General features: G+C 29.4%; 1 protein-coding gene across 1 annotated transcript in view; it reads right to left on the bottom strand.

The window, feature by feature from the left end:
* The window catches only part of LOC136979171 (patched domain-containing protein 3-like), a 40,724-nt gene that overhangs the window by 12,344 nt on the left and 5,822 nt on the right, over positions 1 to 22,558 (bottom strand). Inside the window, exon 3 of the mRNA XM_067275099.1 lies at positions 9,850 to 10,331. Within this exon, the coding sequence (XP_067131200.1) occupies positions 9,850 to 10,331 (482 nt within the window). The remainder of the gene's footprint in view (positions 1 to 9,849; positions 10,332 to 22,558) is intronic.

Below are 22,558 nucleotides of genomic sequence, written 5' to 3'. Positions count from 1 at the left end.
TGAAAATTGGGGAGATATCCAGATATCATCAGACCTTACAAAAAATTCAAGGATCAGACGTAAAAATTTACTTTCAACGCTTTACAAAATTCGAAAACTAAATCCACAAGCTAAACTACATAACAATATTATAATAACAGGAAAATAAAAAATTACATATAATATTAATGAGAAAAGTCTGGTTTTTGTAGATTCATTTTTACCATTTTCTAACTCAATAAGATCTAATAGCCGATACACTATAAAACAAAGTCAAACGCAAAATCACTCTAATCTCGAAAATAACAATCCAATCTCTGTCATAAACTGGGACTGCCAGGGACTTAAACATAAAATTCCATTTGTTAATTTTACGCTGGCCAAATATAAACCGATCATTTTCTCTGTGACAGAAACCTGGATTACAACTGAAAAAATTTTATTTATCTAACTTCTTCAATAAATTTACGGTGGTAATCACTTTAGCAAGTAAATCAGCAGGTCCAGGTCGCCCAAGAAGAGTTCTTTGCATCTTGATAGAAAAAGACTATTGTAAAATAATCCAAGTAAAAAAATCTATTAATTATATTCCACTTCTCATTTCTATAAACGAAAACAAATTTTTAAATAAGAATAGTAATTTATTGATAATAATGCTAACTTATGTGCCACCTGGTGATCTAACTGCAATTAATGAAATCTTCAAAAAGATCGATACATGGTACCATATAACCCCGTACATTATTGTTCTAAGAGACTTCAACTCCAGAATTGGTGAAACGATGGACACTAAGTATAAGGGTTCTAATCATTTAATTCATAATTACCGAAAATCCAAGGACAAACAGACTAACAATATGGGGAAAAGATTAATAGAATTAATAACTGAATACAAACTATTTATATTGAACGGACGCATTAAACCAGATTTTCCTGCGGAATACACCTGCTCAACCCATACTGGTAAATCCACAATTGATTATACAATATGTACTGCTGGACTGCTCTACGGAATTCATGATAACTTCATTTGATATATCAGACCACTTTCTCACAATAACAAAATTTTTATTAACCTCCACAAAGAATAATAATAATCAATTTAAAAATAGCCCTAGAATAAAATATAAAGTGTCAAAATATCGAACAGAGATTGATAATCGTATGCTTACCATCCCGAAAATAACGGATACTAATAATGTAATAATATATAAGATAATGGTGACAATTTTAAACGACTACATATGCCTTAATAAAAATAAAAGAAACTTTCTAAATAAAGCCAAATAAATGTGGTTTGACTCTTGTTACAAAATGAGAACGAAAAAACAAGAGGAATTAAATAAATTTAGGCAAAATCCTAATTATCTTAATTTTGAAAACTACAAAAAAAAGCCAAGCGGTCGTACAATAATTTATTGAACACCAAAAAGTCAAATTATTTTCGAATTATATCGAAAAATTGAACTAAACTTAATTAAAAATAATAATGATGGTAAATCATTTTGGAATGTTGTACGGAGATTTCGTCAAAAATTAAACCCAACTGGAAGTTCTGTTAAAATAGACTACGATACTTGGAAGCACTTTTTTGAGAGATTTCCACAAATTCATATAGAGTCACCTTTAATTATAAGTACGGAAGTCTACAACAACATTTTAGAATCTGAATTTAATATTACAGAATTGAACAAAGCTATTAATAAAATAAAAAGCAAAACAACACCGGGCAACGATAACATTCCAACCGAATTTTTAAAATCGCTATCGCACAATTACTAAACTTACTTAACAGCATGTATAAATTTAGTTACCACCCTGAATCCTGGAACTCAGCCACTCTTACAAGGATTTATAAAAAAAGGCGATCAATCCTCCCCTGAAAACTACAGACCTATAACATTGTTATCCACTATTAGGAAATGATTTACCATAATCCTCGCAAGCAAATTTCAATTATGGACTAAAACTATGGAACTAGAAGTCGAATTTCATTACGCATTTATTACAAATAAAGGAACCGAATTAGCAATTTTCACTTTATTAATGATAGTTCAACTTCATCTTTTAAAAAAAACAGAAAAGTTTATGCCTCCTTTGTTGACATTCAGAAAGCATTTGTTCAATATATGTTCCACTATTAATACACAGCTTGAAAGCCAGTAGAGCGGGTGACCGTTTTACTTCTGCAGTTCGAAAACCATATTCAAACTATAATATCAGAATAAAACAAGGCAACAATATCTCTCAATCATTGTCTCTGTTCCGTAGTATTCCTCAGGGAGATCCTCTTTTTCCGTATTTATTCAATTTTTACCTCATAGGCATCGATCATCTTTTCTCTGAGTCGACTGACGGAATAATAATTGGTATTAGGGTATTTCATTACATTCTTTTTGCTGACGATCTTCTTCTGGACCCAACAAAACTTTCATTACAACAAAAAATCAATCAACTCAATAAATTTTTTCATTCGTTATATCTTACAATAAATCCGACGAAAACAAAGGTCCTGATATTCCGAAATAATTGCAAAATATCTGAAAAAATACTAAAATATACCATGAAAACTCGTTACTACAAATTGTAAATGAAATAGATTACTTGAGAATCAAGTTTGACTGAGATTTAACTTTCAAAGCACATTTTAACAAAATGAAAGCCAAAGGAAAGCAGGCCATTGATAACTTACTATTTGTATGTTCTAAACTGAAAACTTCCAATTTGAATATCCATATAAAATTATTTAATTCTACTATTATGTCTATTATATGGTACGCAAGTCAGATTTGGACTCTAGACTACATTTATAAATTGGAGTACTTTCATATTTACTATTTACGCAAACTATTTCAACTAGAAAGAACAATTCCAGGCTATGCCCTGCGACAGGAAGTTAATCGTATTTGGCTATTCCCTTTCCTTTTGAAACGTTCAATTAAATTTTTTTATAAACATAATACATTGTCATTCGTAAATTTATCTTATTTACATCATGAAAATATTAACCAGAGCAAAAATTGTAAATTTAATCAATTATGCCAATATAAATTAATTAAAATTCTAAATACATTTGGAGTATTAGAGCTTTTATTTCAAGATAATATTCAAGACCAGAAATTTGGATATACACTTTTAATAAATTCTGCAATCTCTCAAGCAATAAATAAAGATCAAAATTTATTAAACCAAAGTACTTGTCATTCGTGGTATACCGATCTGCTACAATTACCGTTTGTTCAATCTTATATATCCTCTTAACAGTGAAGAACGAGAATAGTCGTCCAAGACGATCGAGTGGCAGTGGTGAAGGACGACTATAGTCGTTAAAAAATTCTTATAAAATACCTGGACCATTTCGTGAAGTCGTAGAATTTTCACGAGTAGTTGGGTTCTCCAACTTTGTTTTGGAATATCCTTTAGTTCTCGAGAAATTACAATAAAAGAGAGAAAATTAAAATAAATATGAAATTTTAGACGGCCATCTATCGACATAAATCGAATTTAAATTTCCCGCCGTCATCTGATTGGTTAAAAAAATTAATATTCCTAATTGGCTCGCGTCAGAAAAAAGTAGGTGTGACTTCTGTAAATGACGCTATCGGGAGAGCACCGATGCAACCGGAAAAAGTAAACAGCCTACGTCATTAGTCTAACGGTCCTTGTCTGACCTACTTTTCGTAGAATCAACATTAGAGTAAGCTGTAGTAAAACGTAGTAGTTTATAGTAAAACGGTCTTCTCTAATATTCATAGTACTTTGTAAAGCTTGGATTTCAATTTAATAAGTATTATTTAATTCAGAAACATTATAAATACATCATTAAGTAGGAGAATAACGAAAAACTTTATTTTTTAGTATAATACAATTTACAAAATCGAAAGTTCGTATATCGTAATATTATAAAAAACTACATCGAAACATACAAAGTCACCTAATTTACTTAAATTCAGTTCATTATACAACTGTCGATACTCTTGCCTTCCTCAGTTTCCTCAAACAAAATTCGAAAACTTCAATTAATCCTATAAATATTTAAGCGCCATTACTATTCGAATTAACTGTAATTACAAATATAAATGAAAAATATTTTCGACATAAACCCTAAGCAATAATTATCAAAACAAAATTCTTTAAGTATAAATTTTTCTGTATAAATGTCAGCGATCCAATGTGTTACCTACTTTCTCTAACGTAGTAAAACAAAGTAAGTTGCAGTACAACAATACACATAAACACAAATAAATTAGTAGCTCAATAATACATACTTTCATTTATATCCATATGTTATATCCAAAAGTCAGTTCTCCCAAATTGTCGAAAAATAAATTATTTTCAACTTTTCTTTTTGTAAAGTAGCATATTCTGAAAAACAAGTTCTATATTCAGCGTAAAATTTCCACCTTTTATCCGTTAAAAACAACGCAAAATGTATGGATCCACGTAATAAAAAATTATCGCAGTGAACTTCGAAAAAACCAGAAACACAGATACACCAGACTGCACTGTACAAAATTTTGCCACGAACTGATTCATATTTTAATGCACCTGTGAATAATTTCATCACATGACGAAAAGTTTTTGAATAAAAGCTAAAAGTTTTTAAAAATTCTTTCATAAAATCCGATGAATTTAATTAATACACAATAACTAGATCTGTTTAATAAAGATTAATAATTTTCCATTATAATTATGCAAATTAGATATACAAAAGATCATCGCGCAAATTCTCCCGCGAACCATGGATGACTCTTACGTCATCTGGATTGAAGTTTCCTGCAAAATAGTGAAAATTTTTATATAATTATTTTACTAATCCAGCCAAATTTAAATAATATAAAATGTCTAGATCTGTTTAATAAAGATTAGTAATGTACTATCATTAATATGCAAATTAGATATGACAAAGATCACTGTGGGAAAATTCCCGCCAAGATAAAAATAGCTTTCGGTCACGTGATCACCAAGAAATACGCCTTAAATTTAATGTTTGTGTACAAATTAATACATTTTAACTAATGTCATCGTTTAAAATTTAATGTTTCTGTAAAAATTAGTAAATTGTAACAAATTTCATCAAAGACAACAGAATAATTTTCAGCTCATAAAAACTCTACAATAAATGATTATTTCTTCGAAAGACGTCGATATGCACGAATAAATAATAAATATACAATAATGCTTTTATCCATTTTAAGTGGATATTGTAAAAATTAAGCTATTTAATTTGTTTGGCTTTTATAATTTAGTTTCCGAATATTTTACTGTGAAATTCCATTTAGTAAACAGAAACAAAGACAAGCTATTAATTATAAACAGGACAATAGAATAATTTTTACGTAAATTGAGTGAAAATACAGAAAAAAACAAATTATATCAAAGATGGGGACAAACAAGCTTACATCCCCAGAACAGAGCTTATAATTTGTTGTCAATTTCAGCCTGTTCCTACTTCGACTGTTTTCTGTTGGTAAAAACTTATTTTTTTTAAATAAAAGTACTTTGTTGTTAGTGAAGAAAGATAAAAGTATCGAAATATAATATTCAGAATTAAAAATATTGATGTATGTCCATATTAGAAATGTATATTTTTTTCCGATATTAGAAATAATATCACGAGAAAAACATTATATAAATAAAATACGGCCATAAACAATTTCTTTCTGTCAAATAAATTACGGATTAAACAGGCTTATTTAGAAAAATTCAATCGCGAATAACTGACTTTAAATATACAGAGGATACAGTATGCTTGTTATGTGATAGTATCTGCGTTTACAAATTAACAGAATTTTCCATTTTTTTTTTTACACATTATTATGCTATAATCTAGGAAACTATGTTTAATAATAAGACATACTACAGAAAAGGGTAAGAAAGGAACGTCAGTCATTGTATCTAATGTATTATTGAAAGTTTCATTCATATAGATAATTAATTTTATCAAGATACATTTCTCCAAAAGAAAATTATCGATATTTATCGTAAATATAAGTAAATTTTATTATAATTTAGATAAAAACTCATTTTTTCCCCACGCATGGCTTCTTTCCCCTCCCTCTTACTCCTATACTTGGAACATTCCATTTCATAATTTGATGTAATAATAACGTTTAAAATGATTCTAAATAAAATATTGACACTTAAAGTAGGTTAATATATATTGTCACGAGTCTCAGTTGTATTCATAAAAATATAATAATCTATACAATAATACTTTCTCACATGCTCCATGTGTTAAAGTTTGCAGCTGTAATTGAAGGTAATATATAAAGAAACAAAATGTTTATATTATCAATAGTTATAAAAGATATCTTATTTTCACGTAGAAAAACAAAATAAGACAGAAGAAACAGACAATCACACGATATCTCTATCCAGGACATTCTATAATTGATTTTAAATTTCTAATGTCGACATACATAAATATTTTTGTGTGTGTGAATATTATATTTCGATACTTTTATGTTTCTTCACTAAGAACATCTTAAAACATTAACTTTTTACCAACATAAAACAGTCGAAGTAGGAACAGGCTGAAATTGACAACAAATTATAAGCTCTGTTCTGGGGATGTAAGCTTGTTTGTCCCCATCTTTGATATAATTTGTTTTTTTCTGTATTTTCACTCAATTTACGTAAAAATTATTCTATTGTCCTGTTTATAATTAATAGCTTGTCTTTGTTTCTGTTTACTAAATGGAATTTCACAGTAAAATATTCGGAAACTAAATTATAAAAGCCAAACAAATTAAATAGCTTAATTTTTACAATATCCACTTAAAATGGATAAAAGCATTATTGTATATTTATTATTTATTCGTGCATATCGACGTCTTTCGAAGAAATAATCATTTATTGTAGAGTTTTTATGAGCTGAAAATTATTCTGTTGTCTTTGATGAAATTTGTTACAATTTACTAATTTTTACAGAAACATTAAATTTTAAACGATGACATTAGTTAAAATGTATTAATTTGTACACAAACATTAAATTTAAGGCGTATTTCTTGGTGATCACGTGACCGAAAGCTATTTTTATCTTGGCGGGAATTTTCCCACAGTGATCTTTGTCATATCTAATTTGCATATTAATGATAGTACATTACTAATCTTTATTAAACAGATCTAGACATTTTATATTATTTAAATTTGGCTGGATTAGTAAAATAATTATATAAAAATTTTCACTATTTTGCAGGAAACTTCAATCCAGATGACGTAAGAGTCATCCATGGTTCGCGGGAGAATTTGCGCGATGATCTTTTTATATCTAATTTGCATAATTATAATGGAAAATTATTAATCTTTATTAAACAGATCTAGTTATTGTGTATTAATTAAATTCATCGGATTTTATGAAAGAATTTTTAAAAACTTTTAGCTTTTATTCAAAAACTTTTCGTCATGTGATGAAATTATTCACAGGTGCATTAAAATATGAATCAGTTCGTGGCAAAATTTTGTACAGTGCAGTCTGGTGTATCTGTGTTTCTGGTTTTTTCGAAGTTCACTGCGATAATTTTTTATTACGTGGATCCATACATTTTGCGTTGTTTTTAACGGATAAAAGGTGGAAATTTTACGCTGAATATAGAACTTGTTTTTCAGAATATGCTACTTTACAAAAAGAAAAGTTGAAAATAATTTATTTTTCGACAATTTGGGAGAACTGACTTTTGGATATAACATATGGATATAAATGAAAGTATGTATTATTGAGCTACTAATTTATTTGTGTTTATGTGTATTGTTGTACTGCAACTTACTTTGTTTTACTACGTTAGAGAAAGTAGGTCACACATTGGATTTCTGACATAAAACTGTCGGCTTTTTCAGAGTGAAGCGGACCTTCTCAATGAAGTGTGTTTTAGGGAAGTTATGCTTTCTTTTTCTGATGCATGCCAATTGTGAAAATTGTTTTTAAAATTAAATATCGGTCAATGACGATAACATATGTTATAAATGTGAAGATGAATATAAAAATATTTCTACATTTTTTTATTGTTTTGTTGTTTCTTAAAGATTAATTTATTTAAATTTATTATATGTCAAGTAAGTTTATTTACAAAATGCTAATATTTTAATTCGCTTTAATATTTCGGTGTAAATTTGAACAAGGAATTTTAAAATTTTAAATAAACGATATACTGAAATTTTCTTTTATTTACAATGATTACGTCACTTCTACAGAAAGTAGAACACGAGACGACCTTCACCCACATTTCAGTCTGGGGGGAAAGGCCGCCAGGCGTCGTAGTTGTAAACGTAACAACTTTTACGTCATCTATTGTTGTGGATGAAATTCGTTAACTGTCAATTACATTTTCTTGAATTTGATTCGAAGGTTGAAAAAAATCGTCATGACTTAAATGCCTAAAACTTTAAAAAATTATATAAAATTGAAAATAAATTAAAAACTTTTGAAAAAATCGTATCGGATAGAAAATCAAAAAAGAATTTAATATAAATTTGAAAAAAAAATTTAGCAAAAAATTACCGCGAAAAAAATTCACATATAAAAAAATTATGTGACAATAAAGAACGATTTTTTCTTTACAAGACGTAACTGTTTAAAATTTTTTTTCCTAAACGGAAACGAGAAAAACGCGCTACCAGTTAGTTGTGGAGGTAAACCGTGGGAAAATTTTTAAGAATTTTCGGCGTCCGACTGTTCCACTGTTAAGAGGATATTGCAAGTAATTGGTTTAAATGTGAAACGTCTAATAATACAATTACGATGAAATAAATACTCTCTTTTAATCAATAATATTTACATCAATTTTACAAGTCCTCATTGCTACTTCTGTTACTCCACAAACTTCTCACCATAATTTATGTCTGTCAAGAACTTACTAGTCTACGGGACCACTATAAAATACTCCAAATATGTAATTACAACTCTTCACTTGATTTCAAAAGAAGTCTAAGTAATCTTAATAAGAAATAGATTTTGTAAAAATTTAATTATTTCATTAAAATTTTAGAAAAATTTATTATAATTAATCAATATACATAAACGTTCCTCTTTGTTTGGATAATTTCGGCTACTAATATATGCTGTTCTTGTAATAACTGATGTAGCTCTACTCATGTATATAGGTTTTTTGATAACTGGTTATGATTTACATTCATATCTTGAGGTTATGATTTACATTCATATCTATGTATATTAAAATTGTATACAGTCAAACCTGTTTTTATGCGGTCTTTTTTTGTGCGATTTTTTATTTGTGCGATTTTTTATGCGATTTTTTTTGTGCAGTATAGTTGGCGACTAGTCTCGTGCGATTTGTCATGTCTCACGTTGACTTATTATAGCTAAATAAACTTATTATAGTAATATTATTGCATGAATATGTGAAAAATAAAATAATTTAATTTTTAAGTCAACAAAACACCACCTGGACAAAAATGTGTAAAACAGACGATAGACGAGACGATGCAATCAAGTGCTGACATCTGTTGTCAATAAATTCTATTTTGTATGGTTTTGAGTTATTTTCTACGTGAGACTCTTTTTATGCGGTCCCTATTGACAGCATAAAAATTATTTTTTAAATTGTGTTGCGAAAAGTATTTTTTATAGCCACTCGTGAAGTTTCGTGCAATTTTTTTATGCGTTTTTTATGCGGTCTCTATCCACCGCATAAAAACAGGTTTGACTGTATTACGAATGCAATAAATTATTGAATTTGCGATTGTATTATACAGTATGTTATTATTTCACAATCATTTCCTCAGTATTTTAGATTTTGCATTTAATACGTTATTAATAAAATCTGTACTCGTAAAAGTTTATATATAATTACACATTATATAGGATAAATAGGAAATTTGCATTTATGAAGATTAAAATGGAGCACTTACCTATGGTCAGGAAAGCAACAGCAACGTTTATATCAATGTACTCTACTTTACAGTGTAATAGTAATCCGAAGGCAGCTGCTGTTCCCAGCAAGGGACTGAAATAGGCAGCAAGTCCAATCAACGGTTTACTACTTACAGCATCGAACGTTAGACAAGATACAAAAGAGAATGATGTCATGATTACTCCAGAAATAAATAAAAGTGGAAGACTTAACTCGGTATTTCTGTTCGGTTCTACGTCGTGAGTTTGTCCAGCGGACATATAAACTTCAATATGTTGAAAGTTTACACTTGATAACGTGTTCAAAAATGCGCTTTCCCATTGCAAACCTAATTGTTTGTTTTCTATTAAATTATGATCCAAGTAGTAAAATAGACGGAATACTTTAAAATCAACGACATAACCATCGTCGGTTGTTGATACTCCTCCGATATGCTGGGCAGATATTCGTAGTTGAAAACCATCTTTTTCGTATGGGTATCTAACGGAAAACAATTGAAACTATAATGTTAAAATATTAAAATGCAACAAAAATGTCATGCATTATAAACGTTTCAATCGACAACAAATATGTAATTTTTCGAGTAGTCTTATTAATAATTTTAACAATACGATATAAAATATTATTAACAACTTAATATGAAATATGTTTTTATTTGAGTAGTGCATATTTACCGATTCTGGCTCACCAAAAGGTGAATAACTCAAAATCAGAAAATTTAAAAATCGGAAAATTTCAAAAGTAAAAAAACAGACTCATTCACGTTTCTGGCCCACCTATAAATTTATCAAGCCTCAAAAATCGCATGCTATATTATCTATCAATATGTAAAAATCTACCATGAGGTGTATCAACAAAATCCATATGTGTATACCCGCTTCCGTCCTTTCAAAAATAATACCCGTAGCGGGTTAATACCGATTAAAATTACGTACTGGAGTCCCCATTTATATAGGAGAAAATTCATACAGTATCACTTATTACAAATTCTAGCTAACAATGAAACAACTATATTTTTATAATTATTTTCAATAAATTAGCCGGAGAACCTTTTCTTTAAAATAACATCACACCAATCAATTTTATTTTTATGTTTTATAATAAAATCTTTGGATAATTCTTGATATTTTAACAACTATTTTCCAGTCTAATACATTTAATCGATCCAAGTCTTCGAGTAATTGTTCTGATATGGTTTGATATCTTATAAGTGATTTTAAATTTAATTTTAGAGCATTTTACCTAATAAAGTCATTATCTAAATTTTTAAATCGAGATATAGCATCCCAATCCACTTTATTTGCATATTCTAGAATAAACTCCGAAGATAATGTTTGATGTGTAGAAATGAGTTGCCAATTAATCTTTTCAGCATGTTGTCTTATAAAATTTTCAGAGAGACTTTGGTGTGCTGATATTTTTTTTTTCCAGTTCACTATCTTTAAATTCATTAATAAAATATTCAGACAATTTTTTGTGTTTGAGGTATTGAATCCCAATTAACTTTATTCTTAAATTCTCTTATAAAACTTCAGATAACTTTTGAAATATTGAAATCAAATCCCAGTTAACTTCATCTTTCAATTCTCTTATTAGATCTTCTGTTAAATTGTCTCGTTTTGAAAAATTATCCCTCTAGAGTACATTTATATAAGAATGACCTAATGCAAATGTATGAATGCCATCTTCTAATATATGCCTCTTATCATGCGGTGATAATGCTAACTTGTTTACCTTAACAGAATAAAGTTCATGCTTTTTACTTCTAATTAGATTCATTGTTCTATATTGCTCCCTTTTATTACATAAACAGTCCTTATAATCCTCAAATGATATTCTCTCATTTACAACACATTTCTTAATATCTTTTGCTTTCTTTTCAACTTTATTCTCAACTTTCAAGGCATACATTTTTGCTCTTAATCCAACAAATTCAGTCATTATCTTACCATTATTCTCATCTTTCATTTTACCTAAAACTTTCTTGTTTGCTCTAGGAATTCCATATTCATTATCTTCTTTATAATCTGATGTATCAAAGCAATTAATTATTTCTCTCATATCTTGGTAGAAATCATCAGATTTTATATGATAAATGTAAGAATCGGTGTCTTGATATAGCAGTTTTATTTTTGAAGTTAAGACAATGAAGAAAATATATACATTTTCAAATCTATTTTTTATCCATTTTTCACCAACCACAGAAGTAACAGTTACAATAACACGAAGAAAAGCTTCATAAAAAGACAAATAATAATTAGAAAAAGTTCAGAAAGTTAAAAACGATATCAAACGTCAGTCTTTTTATGGAGGATATGACGTTTTCACATTAAAACAAAGATACAATCTTCTCACCATACCATCAAGACCTTATAACTGGTCTGGTCCTCTAGTGGTGGATCAAAAACAGAAGATACATAGAGCTTGTTTATATTCTTCTTTTCTCTCTGATAACTTTAACGATTTATCAATGACTTCGATTACTCCAGCTACAGTAGATAAGGCTGCTAAAGGAAGTAAGATGAATTCACTTAAACCAGAAGCGCTAAATACAAACTTCCCTATTGTTAACGATAAACCAATATCGCTGTAGAATTTAAAACTCTTTCTGTAAACGTATATTTTCTTTTCCAAGTATTCTTCCATTTATAGAGGTAAAAAATTCTTTCTATATCGCATCTTCGGATTTATCGTCTTAAGATCTAGCAACAGAAAATCGTATGCTCTCTCTGTGTGTTTTGTATATATTTTTTTAAATTGACCATCAATTTCTTGAATTATTTGTCGATTTTCTCTGTTTTGAAGTTCAAAGAATATAAAATAATTATAGTTCTTTCTGATGTTAATTGGAGTCGAATAATAGGACTGAGATACGTAAATAATTGAAGCGTTTTTCTTCCTTCTGAAGAAATCTACAATTTTAGATTGATCTCTTCTGTAATACAATCGTCGAAAACAACCAGATTTTTTTATTGGTGGATCTAAACTATCGATGTCAATCATATCCTCTATGCTCGAACAAAATAACGATTCCTTTTTAAATTTTTTAAATAACTATAATAACTTTTCATTTTTAACACTCAATATACCTTCTTCTTCCAAGTCATCAAATTGAGCATAGTTTTCTCGAAGTTTTTCATATTTTGGTTCATTAACATCTTTAGCACATACATGTAAAGCATCAAAATTTAGTTGATCATAAATTAGATTTAATAAGAGATTTGTTTTTCCACATCGTGATGAACCAACGATTAAGAGTCTGAATGAATGTTTAGGTAATAAAGGATTCTGGTTAGGATCTTCGGATTCATCAGGTTCTGTATAATCTTTTATCTTAATCATTTATTTGTTTAAAAATTTCAGCTTGAGCTAAATGATATTTTAGTTTAGTAAATAGATGAAAGAACAAAGAAAGCATTACTTACCTTAGCTAAGCAGAACAGAGCATTAAGAAAGAAGAAGGAAGAACAATTATTAGGTAAAGCAAAATACGAAAAAAAAATCTTTCAGAGTTTCATAAGCCAGTTACACAAAAATTAGGCGTTCCTATACGAGATGTTAGACAAGATTTAAAAGCTATTGAAGATGCTATTCATAATATAACAATTCCTTCTACCATTGATTTCCCTCAACGTTTTGAAGCTGTAGCCGAATCCACGCCGAAAAAGAAGTACAGATATACTGCAGAAAACTTAGATGAAGGATTAGATGCTTCGTATTTAGAGCAAAATAGCTTTATTCTACCATCACAATTAGTAAATAAACCAGATGAAATAGATGAAATGCTCGAAAGAGTAGAAACAAGAACTAAATCATTAGGTTCGTTAAAAGGAAAAGTAAACACAAAATTAAAGAAGAAAGAAATTAAAAAAGATGAATTACTAAGAAAAGCATATGAGGGGAGTTAAAATTGTATCAGGACGAATTAAATTTATTTAAACTTTATGGAGAAAAATTGAAAGTTTTAAAATCTTCTTCGCAATCATTTAAAATTAGTGGAAAAGGATTAGTTAGTAAATTAGAAAAAGAATATTATTTGTAAATGCTTAACTAGTCGTAATTTTAACCTCAAACACACACACACACACACACAAAAAAAAAGTTTAAACCGATCGTCTACTCGCTATTCTAGACGTAGCAAACACTATTATCGACCAAGGACCTAGATTATAAGGTTCCCTCATAGAGAAGAAACGCTTCTCATTGGTTGCTTATTTGACGTCACTCATAGTCGAAACGAAACATCTTTTTATGTCCTTATGGTAAAAATATTACCGATCAGAGGCTCGTAGCTTTAATTACACGCTAATATTTCATTAATTACGATTTTTACTTAAATAAATATAAATAAAAATAGATTATAAATAAGAAAAATCCAGGAATATTGAGCAAATCTTCGTAATTTCTACGTGTAAAGTTGAAATTAAAATGCGTTTTTCTACTTTGTAAATGAAATCGATTTTATCTATTTTATGATATTATAACAACAATAGTTTCTTAAAAGATTAATTTTAGTAAATTCTATATAGGTGATTTATATATAAATAAATTAATTTAATTTATATCATCAAACGACTTCTTTTTAAAACTAAAAGTTATATTGGTCTATTTTTTAATTTTTAATATTCATGTTTCTAAGTGTTACATAGAAACAGAATTAAAAGAAATCAGGTACAAACTTTTTAAAAGTTTCTATTGTTATTACAGTTTTAAATTAAAATGAAAATAGAATTTTCATTTTAATTTAAAACTAAGCTCTAAAGTTTTACAATCGTTACATTTAAGAGATTCTTCTGATTTATCCCGTTTATTTAGATCTAAAAGTTGTCCTGTCAGTTTTTTTCTATTTTTTTTTTAGGTTAATATTATCCTATGTATACAAAATGGCGGCTAGTCTCTGACTCCAGCATACAGAAGCGAGGAAACAGTGGGAACGCACGTTTTCTAAGCCTAACCTATTCTAATAAATTATTATAATTATTAGCAACTAAATTATTAGAATAGGTTAGGTTTAGAAAACGTGTGTCCCCACTGTTTCCTCGCGTCTGTATGCTGGAGTCAGAGACGAGCCGCCATTTTGTATACCTAAGGTAACATTAACCCTTTTGAATAAACGATTCTTTCTTTGATTCGATCGATTAATATTTTCATTTTCCATATTTCCTAAATTTACTGCCGGTAGTAAAGTTTTCTTTAGTTTAGGTTTTGCCAATAAACCTACTAATTGGGCTTTTAAATTTCTCTCACAATCATTTTCTGTGATCAGAGCGAACATGACAAGAATCAGGATTGAATTTATCTTTTCTTTTACAATTATGAATCCATTTTCTTCTTATTATTATTGGATCTTTAGGAAGTCTTTTTTTTTTGTAACTCTTTCCGCCCAGTGGGCACTAAGAGGGCCTCTTACAGCAAGCCCATTATGGGTTCGGCCAGGCCCACAATGGGGCGGCCGGGTGGTGAGGGACGGGGACGGGGACGGACATATCCGGACGGACCACCCCCCGAAAAATTCCTGGGGATTTTTCGACCCGTCCGGATTCGATCCCGGGTCCCCCAGGGCGACAGGCTGCTAACCTTGACCGCTCGGCCATCCGGCCGCCTTTAGGAAGTCTAAAATAACTAACTTTCCTGTTTAATAACTTTGTCTTATGATAGCTGTTATTACAAGTTGCAATAGCACATGATGCTCTTGGCATCTAAAAATAAAAATAATAATAAAATTTAGCTATTTTTTAAAATTTTTCCAAATAAATCTAATCAAGATATAATACTCTGAAATGGAGAAAGTAATAGGCCTATTAACATTTCTTACATAAAAATTACTATACGAATAAATAACACTACAATAAATTTATACTATAGGCCTAGGCTATATAAAACATTTTTATATTTTGCATTTTACGTAAATATGCATATTTTAAAAAAGTTATATTAATTAATAATTAACAATATTTCTTTTTTACATCTCAAGTTATCTTAAAAGTGTTATCATCCTGTTATGGGCCAGCTTATTTGTAGTCGTCATTTATCGTGCAGTTACTAGATTTATACACGCAGAAAACTATTCTTAGTATTTTAAAATAGTAAAAAATATTTTAGTAAAGTATTTTAGTAAAAAACATATTTTATCCGTAATCATATTCTGTAATTTCTAAAGAACGACAAGTAAAGCTTACAGCTTCTGTGTAAAGACTACAACAGAATATCAAGCGGTTCTAGGAGCACTTTTGTTACTTCTGTAAATTTTTATCAATATAATTATCAACATAATTATGTTTAATAATAGTAATAACGATAGATATATTTACCTTCGAAGATCAAGAGTCTAAAAACTCTCAACAAAGTAATAAAAATAGTGAAATTCCAAAATTTTTTTTCCTCGCTAGCTGTTGTAAAGCGATCTCTCGATCACGGCTCGACTACGGATGACGTATTTCCGGCACCTAGACAGGAAGTGGCTAAACCGGCTGTATGAGGTCAAGGTCCTAGAACAGTGTTTCCCAACCTTTTTTGTGCTATGCCCCACCTAAGCCTTTCTAAAATTCTTATGCCCCCAACATATACGTTGAAGTCTTTTGGAAGGTCTCTCATTGTCGTGTTCTTTGAAGTTTTTCTTGCACTTAATTGCCACACTGTTTTATTGTAACCACGATAAAATCCAATCCTTTCATCATAGTCTTTTGCACTTTCCAGTCATTGCCAAACGCAACCTGGAACACCACAACTCACGTTTGTCCACCTCGAGGTCTGGGCAAAGAATGTCCTTTCACCGGCCTCAGGGCCTTGTTCATCTCTTTGTTCTCGGTGGTTCCCAGAATTGTTAATCCCACCCCAAGGGAAAAGGGTTATAAAGGGAAGTTCTAGAAGGAAAGGGAAACAAAGAACAAAGAAAATTAAAACTAACTTAAATCAATATTTACAATAAATATGGCATACAGCGGCTATACGTTAACTTAAACTCTGGATGAGTCCATTTTCGAATTGCCCCCCTTAACAATCAAATTGCCCCTCTGTGGGGCGTGGGCCCCACGTTGGGAAACACTGTCCTAGAATATAAGGTTAGCTCATACAGCCGATTTAGCCACTTCCTGCCAGATTCCGGATATACGTCATCCCTAGTCGATCCGTGGTCGAGCGACTGTTTCACCACAGTAAGCGAGGGAAGAAAATTTTGGAATTTCACTATTTTTGTTACTTTGTTCAGCGTTTTTAGACTCATAATCTTCGAAGGTAAATATATCTATCGTTATTACTATTATTAAACATAATTATGTCGATAAAAATTGTACGGAAGTAACAAAAGTGTTCCTAGAACCGTTTGATAATCTGTTGTTGTCTTTACTCTTCGTTCTGTAGAAATTGCAGAATATGGTTACGGATATAATATATTTATTACTAAAATACTTAAAAATACTAAGAATAGTTTTCTGCATGTATAAAAATAGTATCTGCACGATGAAACGACGACTACAGATAATAAGCTGGCCCCGTAACAGGGTGGTGACACTTTTAAGATAATTCGAGGTGTAAAAAAGAAATATTGTTTATTATTAATTAATATAACTTTTTAAAATATGCATATTTACGTAAAATGCTTGAAAATGAAATATAAAAATGTTTTATATATTCAGTATAAATTTATTGTAGTGTTATTTATTCGTATAATAATTTTTATGTAAGAAATGTTAATACTCCTTTTTACCACTTCAGAATATTATATCTTGATTAGACTTATTTGGAAAAATAAAAAAATACCTAAATTTTATTATTATTTTTTTTAGATGCCAAGAACATGTGCTGTTGCAACTTGTAATAAAACCTATTGTAAAACAAAGTTATTAAACAGGAAAGTTAGTTATTTTACATTTTTGAAAGATCCAATAATAAGGAGAAAATGGATCCATAATTGTAAAAGAAAAGATAAATTTAATCCAGATTCTTGTCATGTTTGCTCCGATCATTTCACAGAAAATGATTATGAGAGAAATTTAAAAGCCGAATTATTAGGTTTATTGGCAAGACCTAAACTAAAGAAAACTTCTTTACCGACAGTAAATTTAGGAAATATAGAAAATAAAAATATTAAGCAGTCAAATGAAAGAAAGAATCGTTTATTAAAAAGAAAAAATGGAAAAAGCCTGATAGAAAAACTTTTAGATGTAAATAAACAGGATAAACCAGAAGAATATCTTAACTAATGTAACGATTGTAAAACTTTAGAAGATCTTAATTTTAAATTTAAACATGAAAATTCTATTTTAAAAATGAAGATTAAACATATTGATATAAGAATGCAAGCAATCCAAAAAAATCTGAAATTGTTGAAAAGTAAAACTGTCATCATTCAAAAAGAACATGAAAAATTGAAAAAAAATGAAAAAAGATTTTGTTATATCAATATTGAAAGGTACCTTTACAGAAACACAATATATAATCTGCTGGAGAGAAAAAAGAAAATTAAATGGAAGAAAAAGATATGAATTTGGCATTTATTTTGAGATATTTAAGCATAAGATCATATTTATACTTAAGAAATCAATTATAATAAATTTATTTGACCCAATAATCAAGTTTTAGTAATGATGGCAAGAGGACTATTTGCATCATGGAAACAACCAGTTTACTTGGATTTTGATGTTAAAATGAAAAAAAAAACTGTTATTTACTGTTATTTCAAAACTTTTTGATGCAGGATATACTGTTGTTGCTGTTGTTAGTGACTGTGGTGGACAAAATATAGGATTATGGAAGGAATTAGGGATAAATATATTTAATACTAAATTTATACATCCATCTAATGGAAATAATATATACTATTTTCTAACTCTACAGTTATTGCTATTAAAAGATATATTAAAACTGAAAATGCCTTAGCAGCTTACGAATTTATATCATCAGTTAATGCATGGTTTGATGTTATGAATAGTTCAACACCCAATTTTCATTACAAAATTGATTATCCCTCCAAATGTGCTTATGGCATTAACATAACTGAACAAAATAATATACTTGATAATACTTACAGAATAATTGAAAGTATGAGATGTGTATCTAAACAATCACTTCAAACATTTCAAAAAGGAATGCTTATATCTATTAAATCTATCAAAGATTTATTTTTCAACCTTAGTTCAAAATTTCCTAAATACCATTATATCTTAACATGTAAAGTAAATCAGGATTCTTTAGAAAACCTATTTTCACAGATTCAAACTAGAGGTGGTTTATATGATCATCCTAGTCCACTCGAAGTAATATATAGAGTAAGAATGATAATTTTAGGCAAATCACCAGGAATATTGCAAAATAAATTAAACACAGAAGATCAGATAGTTAAAAATTATTTAATAAATGAAATGTTTGAAGAGGCAGATTTACTGCAAGAAGTTTCAGATATGTCTAGTTCTAAAGAACAAGGAATATCTGAAAATTTATGCAATGTAAATGATGATGATTTATGTGAGATATCTCAGGAAAATGTAGAATTAAAAAATGATGGATTACAATATTTAGCAGGATGGATTGTGAGAAAATACAAAAAAAAAAAAAAATATTTAAAATATTAAAAAAATTTTGTACCTGATTTAATTGTTTTTACATAACACTTAATTTGTATATATTGATATCAATAATATGTTTATAACATAAAAAATTGTTCTTTTTATAAAGTTATTTTTGTATATGTATGAGTAAATAATATCGTTTTTGGTACATGAATATTAAAAATTAAAAAATAGACCAATATAATTTTTAGTTTTAAAAAAGAAGTCGTTTGATGATATAAATTAAATTAATTCATTTATATATAAATCACCTACGTAGGATTTACCAAAATTAATCTTTTAAGAAACTATTATTGTTATAATATCATAAAATAGATAAAATTGATTTCATTTACAAATTAGAAAAACGCATTTTAATTTCAACTTTACACGTAAAAATTACGAAGATTTGCTCAATATTCCGGATTTTTCTTATTTATAATCCATTTTTATTTACATTTAATAAAATATAAATCGTAATTAATGAAATAATAGCGTGTAATTAAAGCTAGCAAGCCTCTGATCGGTAATGTTTTTATCATAAGGACATAGTAAGATATTTCGTTTTCGACTAGGAATGACGTCAAATAAGCAACCAATGAGAAGCGTTTCTTCTCTATGAGCTAACCTTTTATTCTAGGACCTTGGTATGAGGTAACCTTGTATTCTTGTAGGACCTTGATTATCGACCGTATAGAATTGCCAGATGGCGGCGCTCGACGGTCCGCCGTTCACGTTTTGGGCTGAATACAACGGCTGCAACCTCTCTAATATTGTAAAGAAACAGATGATTTTAATCCGGAAATTATTTAATTATTCAATTTTTTAGCAAGTGATGTGAAGTGCCTATAGAATTTACATATATTTGTCTTCATAATAAGCTGATCTTAAGGTAGGTTTGTTCTTCCACGGCATCTTCTATCACTAACAGCGTAATACGTTTGTAAATTTTCTAAAAGTTAATTTTCCGAGCTGCTTTCGAATTTATATAAGTCGCTTCTTCCCTGGACAAAAGTATGAGGTAGTTCTATCGTCCGATCGTCCGGTAGGAGACACGACGCTAATTAAAAATAATTATTTAGTGTTATTAAACATCCTATAAATACTTTAAAATAGTTTAATTTGTTTATTTATCTTCGCTGGTAACCCTCAATGTTAAATGTATTCGCCATTTTTTCAAGAAATTTCTCGTGAGTATTGACTCACAAGAAATTTTTTGTGTTCACTGAATCACGTGATGTTGTGAACGAGCGCCCCGAGGTCAAACGTGTACTTCTGCTAGCCGTACAAATTTAACGTTTGACTTGCGCCTCAACCTCTCTAGTTTCTGCAATATTTTTTTATTAATTAATAGCCAATATGCATTACTTTTTACGAATTTTCATATTTTTTGCTTCTTTACCAGAAGCTATATAGATACTATTTTTAGTCTAATAGAAAAAACCACCGACTTCGCTCATCTGCAGCAGTTCTTTTCTCTACATCGATGTTTTTGAGAGACAATGGCGTTTGGAAAGTCAGTGGAATCATACTTGACATTCCAAACGCCATTATCAAACTTCTAGGCTTACAGGAAAGCGGCGCTGAACGTCCGACGTATTTCCATGCAATCTTATCTATGTAATCATGAAATTAAGCAATAAAACTGAAATAGTTCTGTGGGGAAACTACCGTAAACTTTGACCTATCGACACGAAAGTTACACGAGCACCTCACTGATAACATGAAAGGTGTAAATTTAAAATTTGAGTTTTTTAGCCCAAGTAGTTCTTTTCTCTATTAGCGTTTGCAATGCCGGATGAAAAAAAGGAAATACAACTTATTCGGCGATATTTGTATGTACTTTTTAATTGCTTATAGTTCGGTAACTGCATTATACAAAAATCTGGAAATTTTGCAAACTACCTAAGAACCTTCGAACGACATATTCGAAATTACTTAAGTTCTAAATTACTATACAGGAAATTATTATACAGGAATCAGAGTTGTCGATTTTAAGTTGCTTGGGGTCGTAGTGATCGACTCCAAGAAACTCGAAAATCGACAACTCTGATTCCTGTATAGTCAGTCAGTGACGTTTTACCAGAGAGAGAGAGAGAGTTACTTCCGTGACTCCTAATAAAAAATACTTGCAGCTAGTAATGCATTATATAAAATTTTTGAAAATTCTTGCGTGGTGTTGTAACTTTTCGATTTTGTTCAAAAAGAGTTCGATTGTAATAGGACCTGTGTATTTATGCACTGAAGTAATTTTATTCTAACCTAATTGTTATTTTTCTGGAATTATCGTATAATCAAAATGTTTCTCTAATATAATTTGTTCTATTTAATGTTTCACGCCATATTTTATATTTATAGGAAGATTGCAAAGTCTTCGATTTATTTAACAAAAGCAATACCAAAGTTGATCACCTTTACAGAAGAAAACTGACAGAATATGATTTTTTTTATCAGTAAAGTACAGTTAAGAGGGGGATATGCCGTTTACGCCCACATATAAACTAACTAAATGAATCTGAAGAAAAATAATACTAAATATATTTAAAATATGAAAAGTGCAAGACCTCGTTTAAAAGTCGAGATTCAGCACGTAAAGTTTTCGAACATTTGTTAGTCAGTTTAGAAAAATGGTTTAAAAAACGACATTTAAAAATGTTAAAAAGCAAAGAGAATAACGAAAAAACTTGACAACAAACATGCAGTTAGCCAGGTAGATGCAGCTGCAAGGATCGCACAATCGATCGAAGAATTAAACTTTCACTTCAGAGAAGTTGCGAGTCTATCAAAATGAGAGGGTCTGAAACCCCCCTTTCCGTTTTTGAATAGTATCGTTCCTTTTATAAACTTTTTAATTTTATGGAAGAATTTGAAGTAAGAATTTTAAAGAGGCCTTCCAAGGTTACGACCGCACGATCTTTACGAAATAATTGTTAAAAATATATATCAACAAGAAGGAAATAATCGTTTCTATTACAGTAACTCGGTAAACGATAGAATCAACAAGACGGGAATAAGCGATGTTTTCATCCCCCCTTTTGTTGCACGTGACACGTGGCCACAGCAATAAATCACATAGATCGTCGTTGAACCCGACATTGGACATAAACAATATTGAAATTGTAGACAAAATTGCAATAGTTATTGTCAGATACATGCTAATTG

The sequence above is a fragment of the Centruroides vittatus genome, unplaced genomic scaffold, assembly GCF_030686945.1.
Source record: "Centruroides vittatus isolate TY-2023 unplaced genomic scaffold, ASM3068694v2 contig_595, whole genome shotgun sequence".
Taxonomy (NCBI): Eukaryota; Metazoa; Arthropoda; class Arachnida; order Scorpiones; family Buthidae; genus Centruroides; species Centruroides vittatus.
This window is presented reverse-complemented; position numbering and strand designations above follow the sequence as displayed.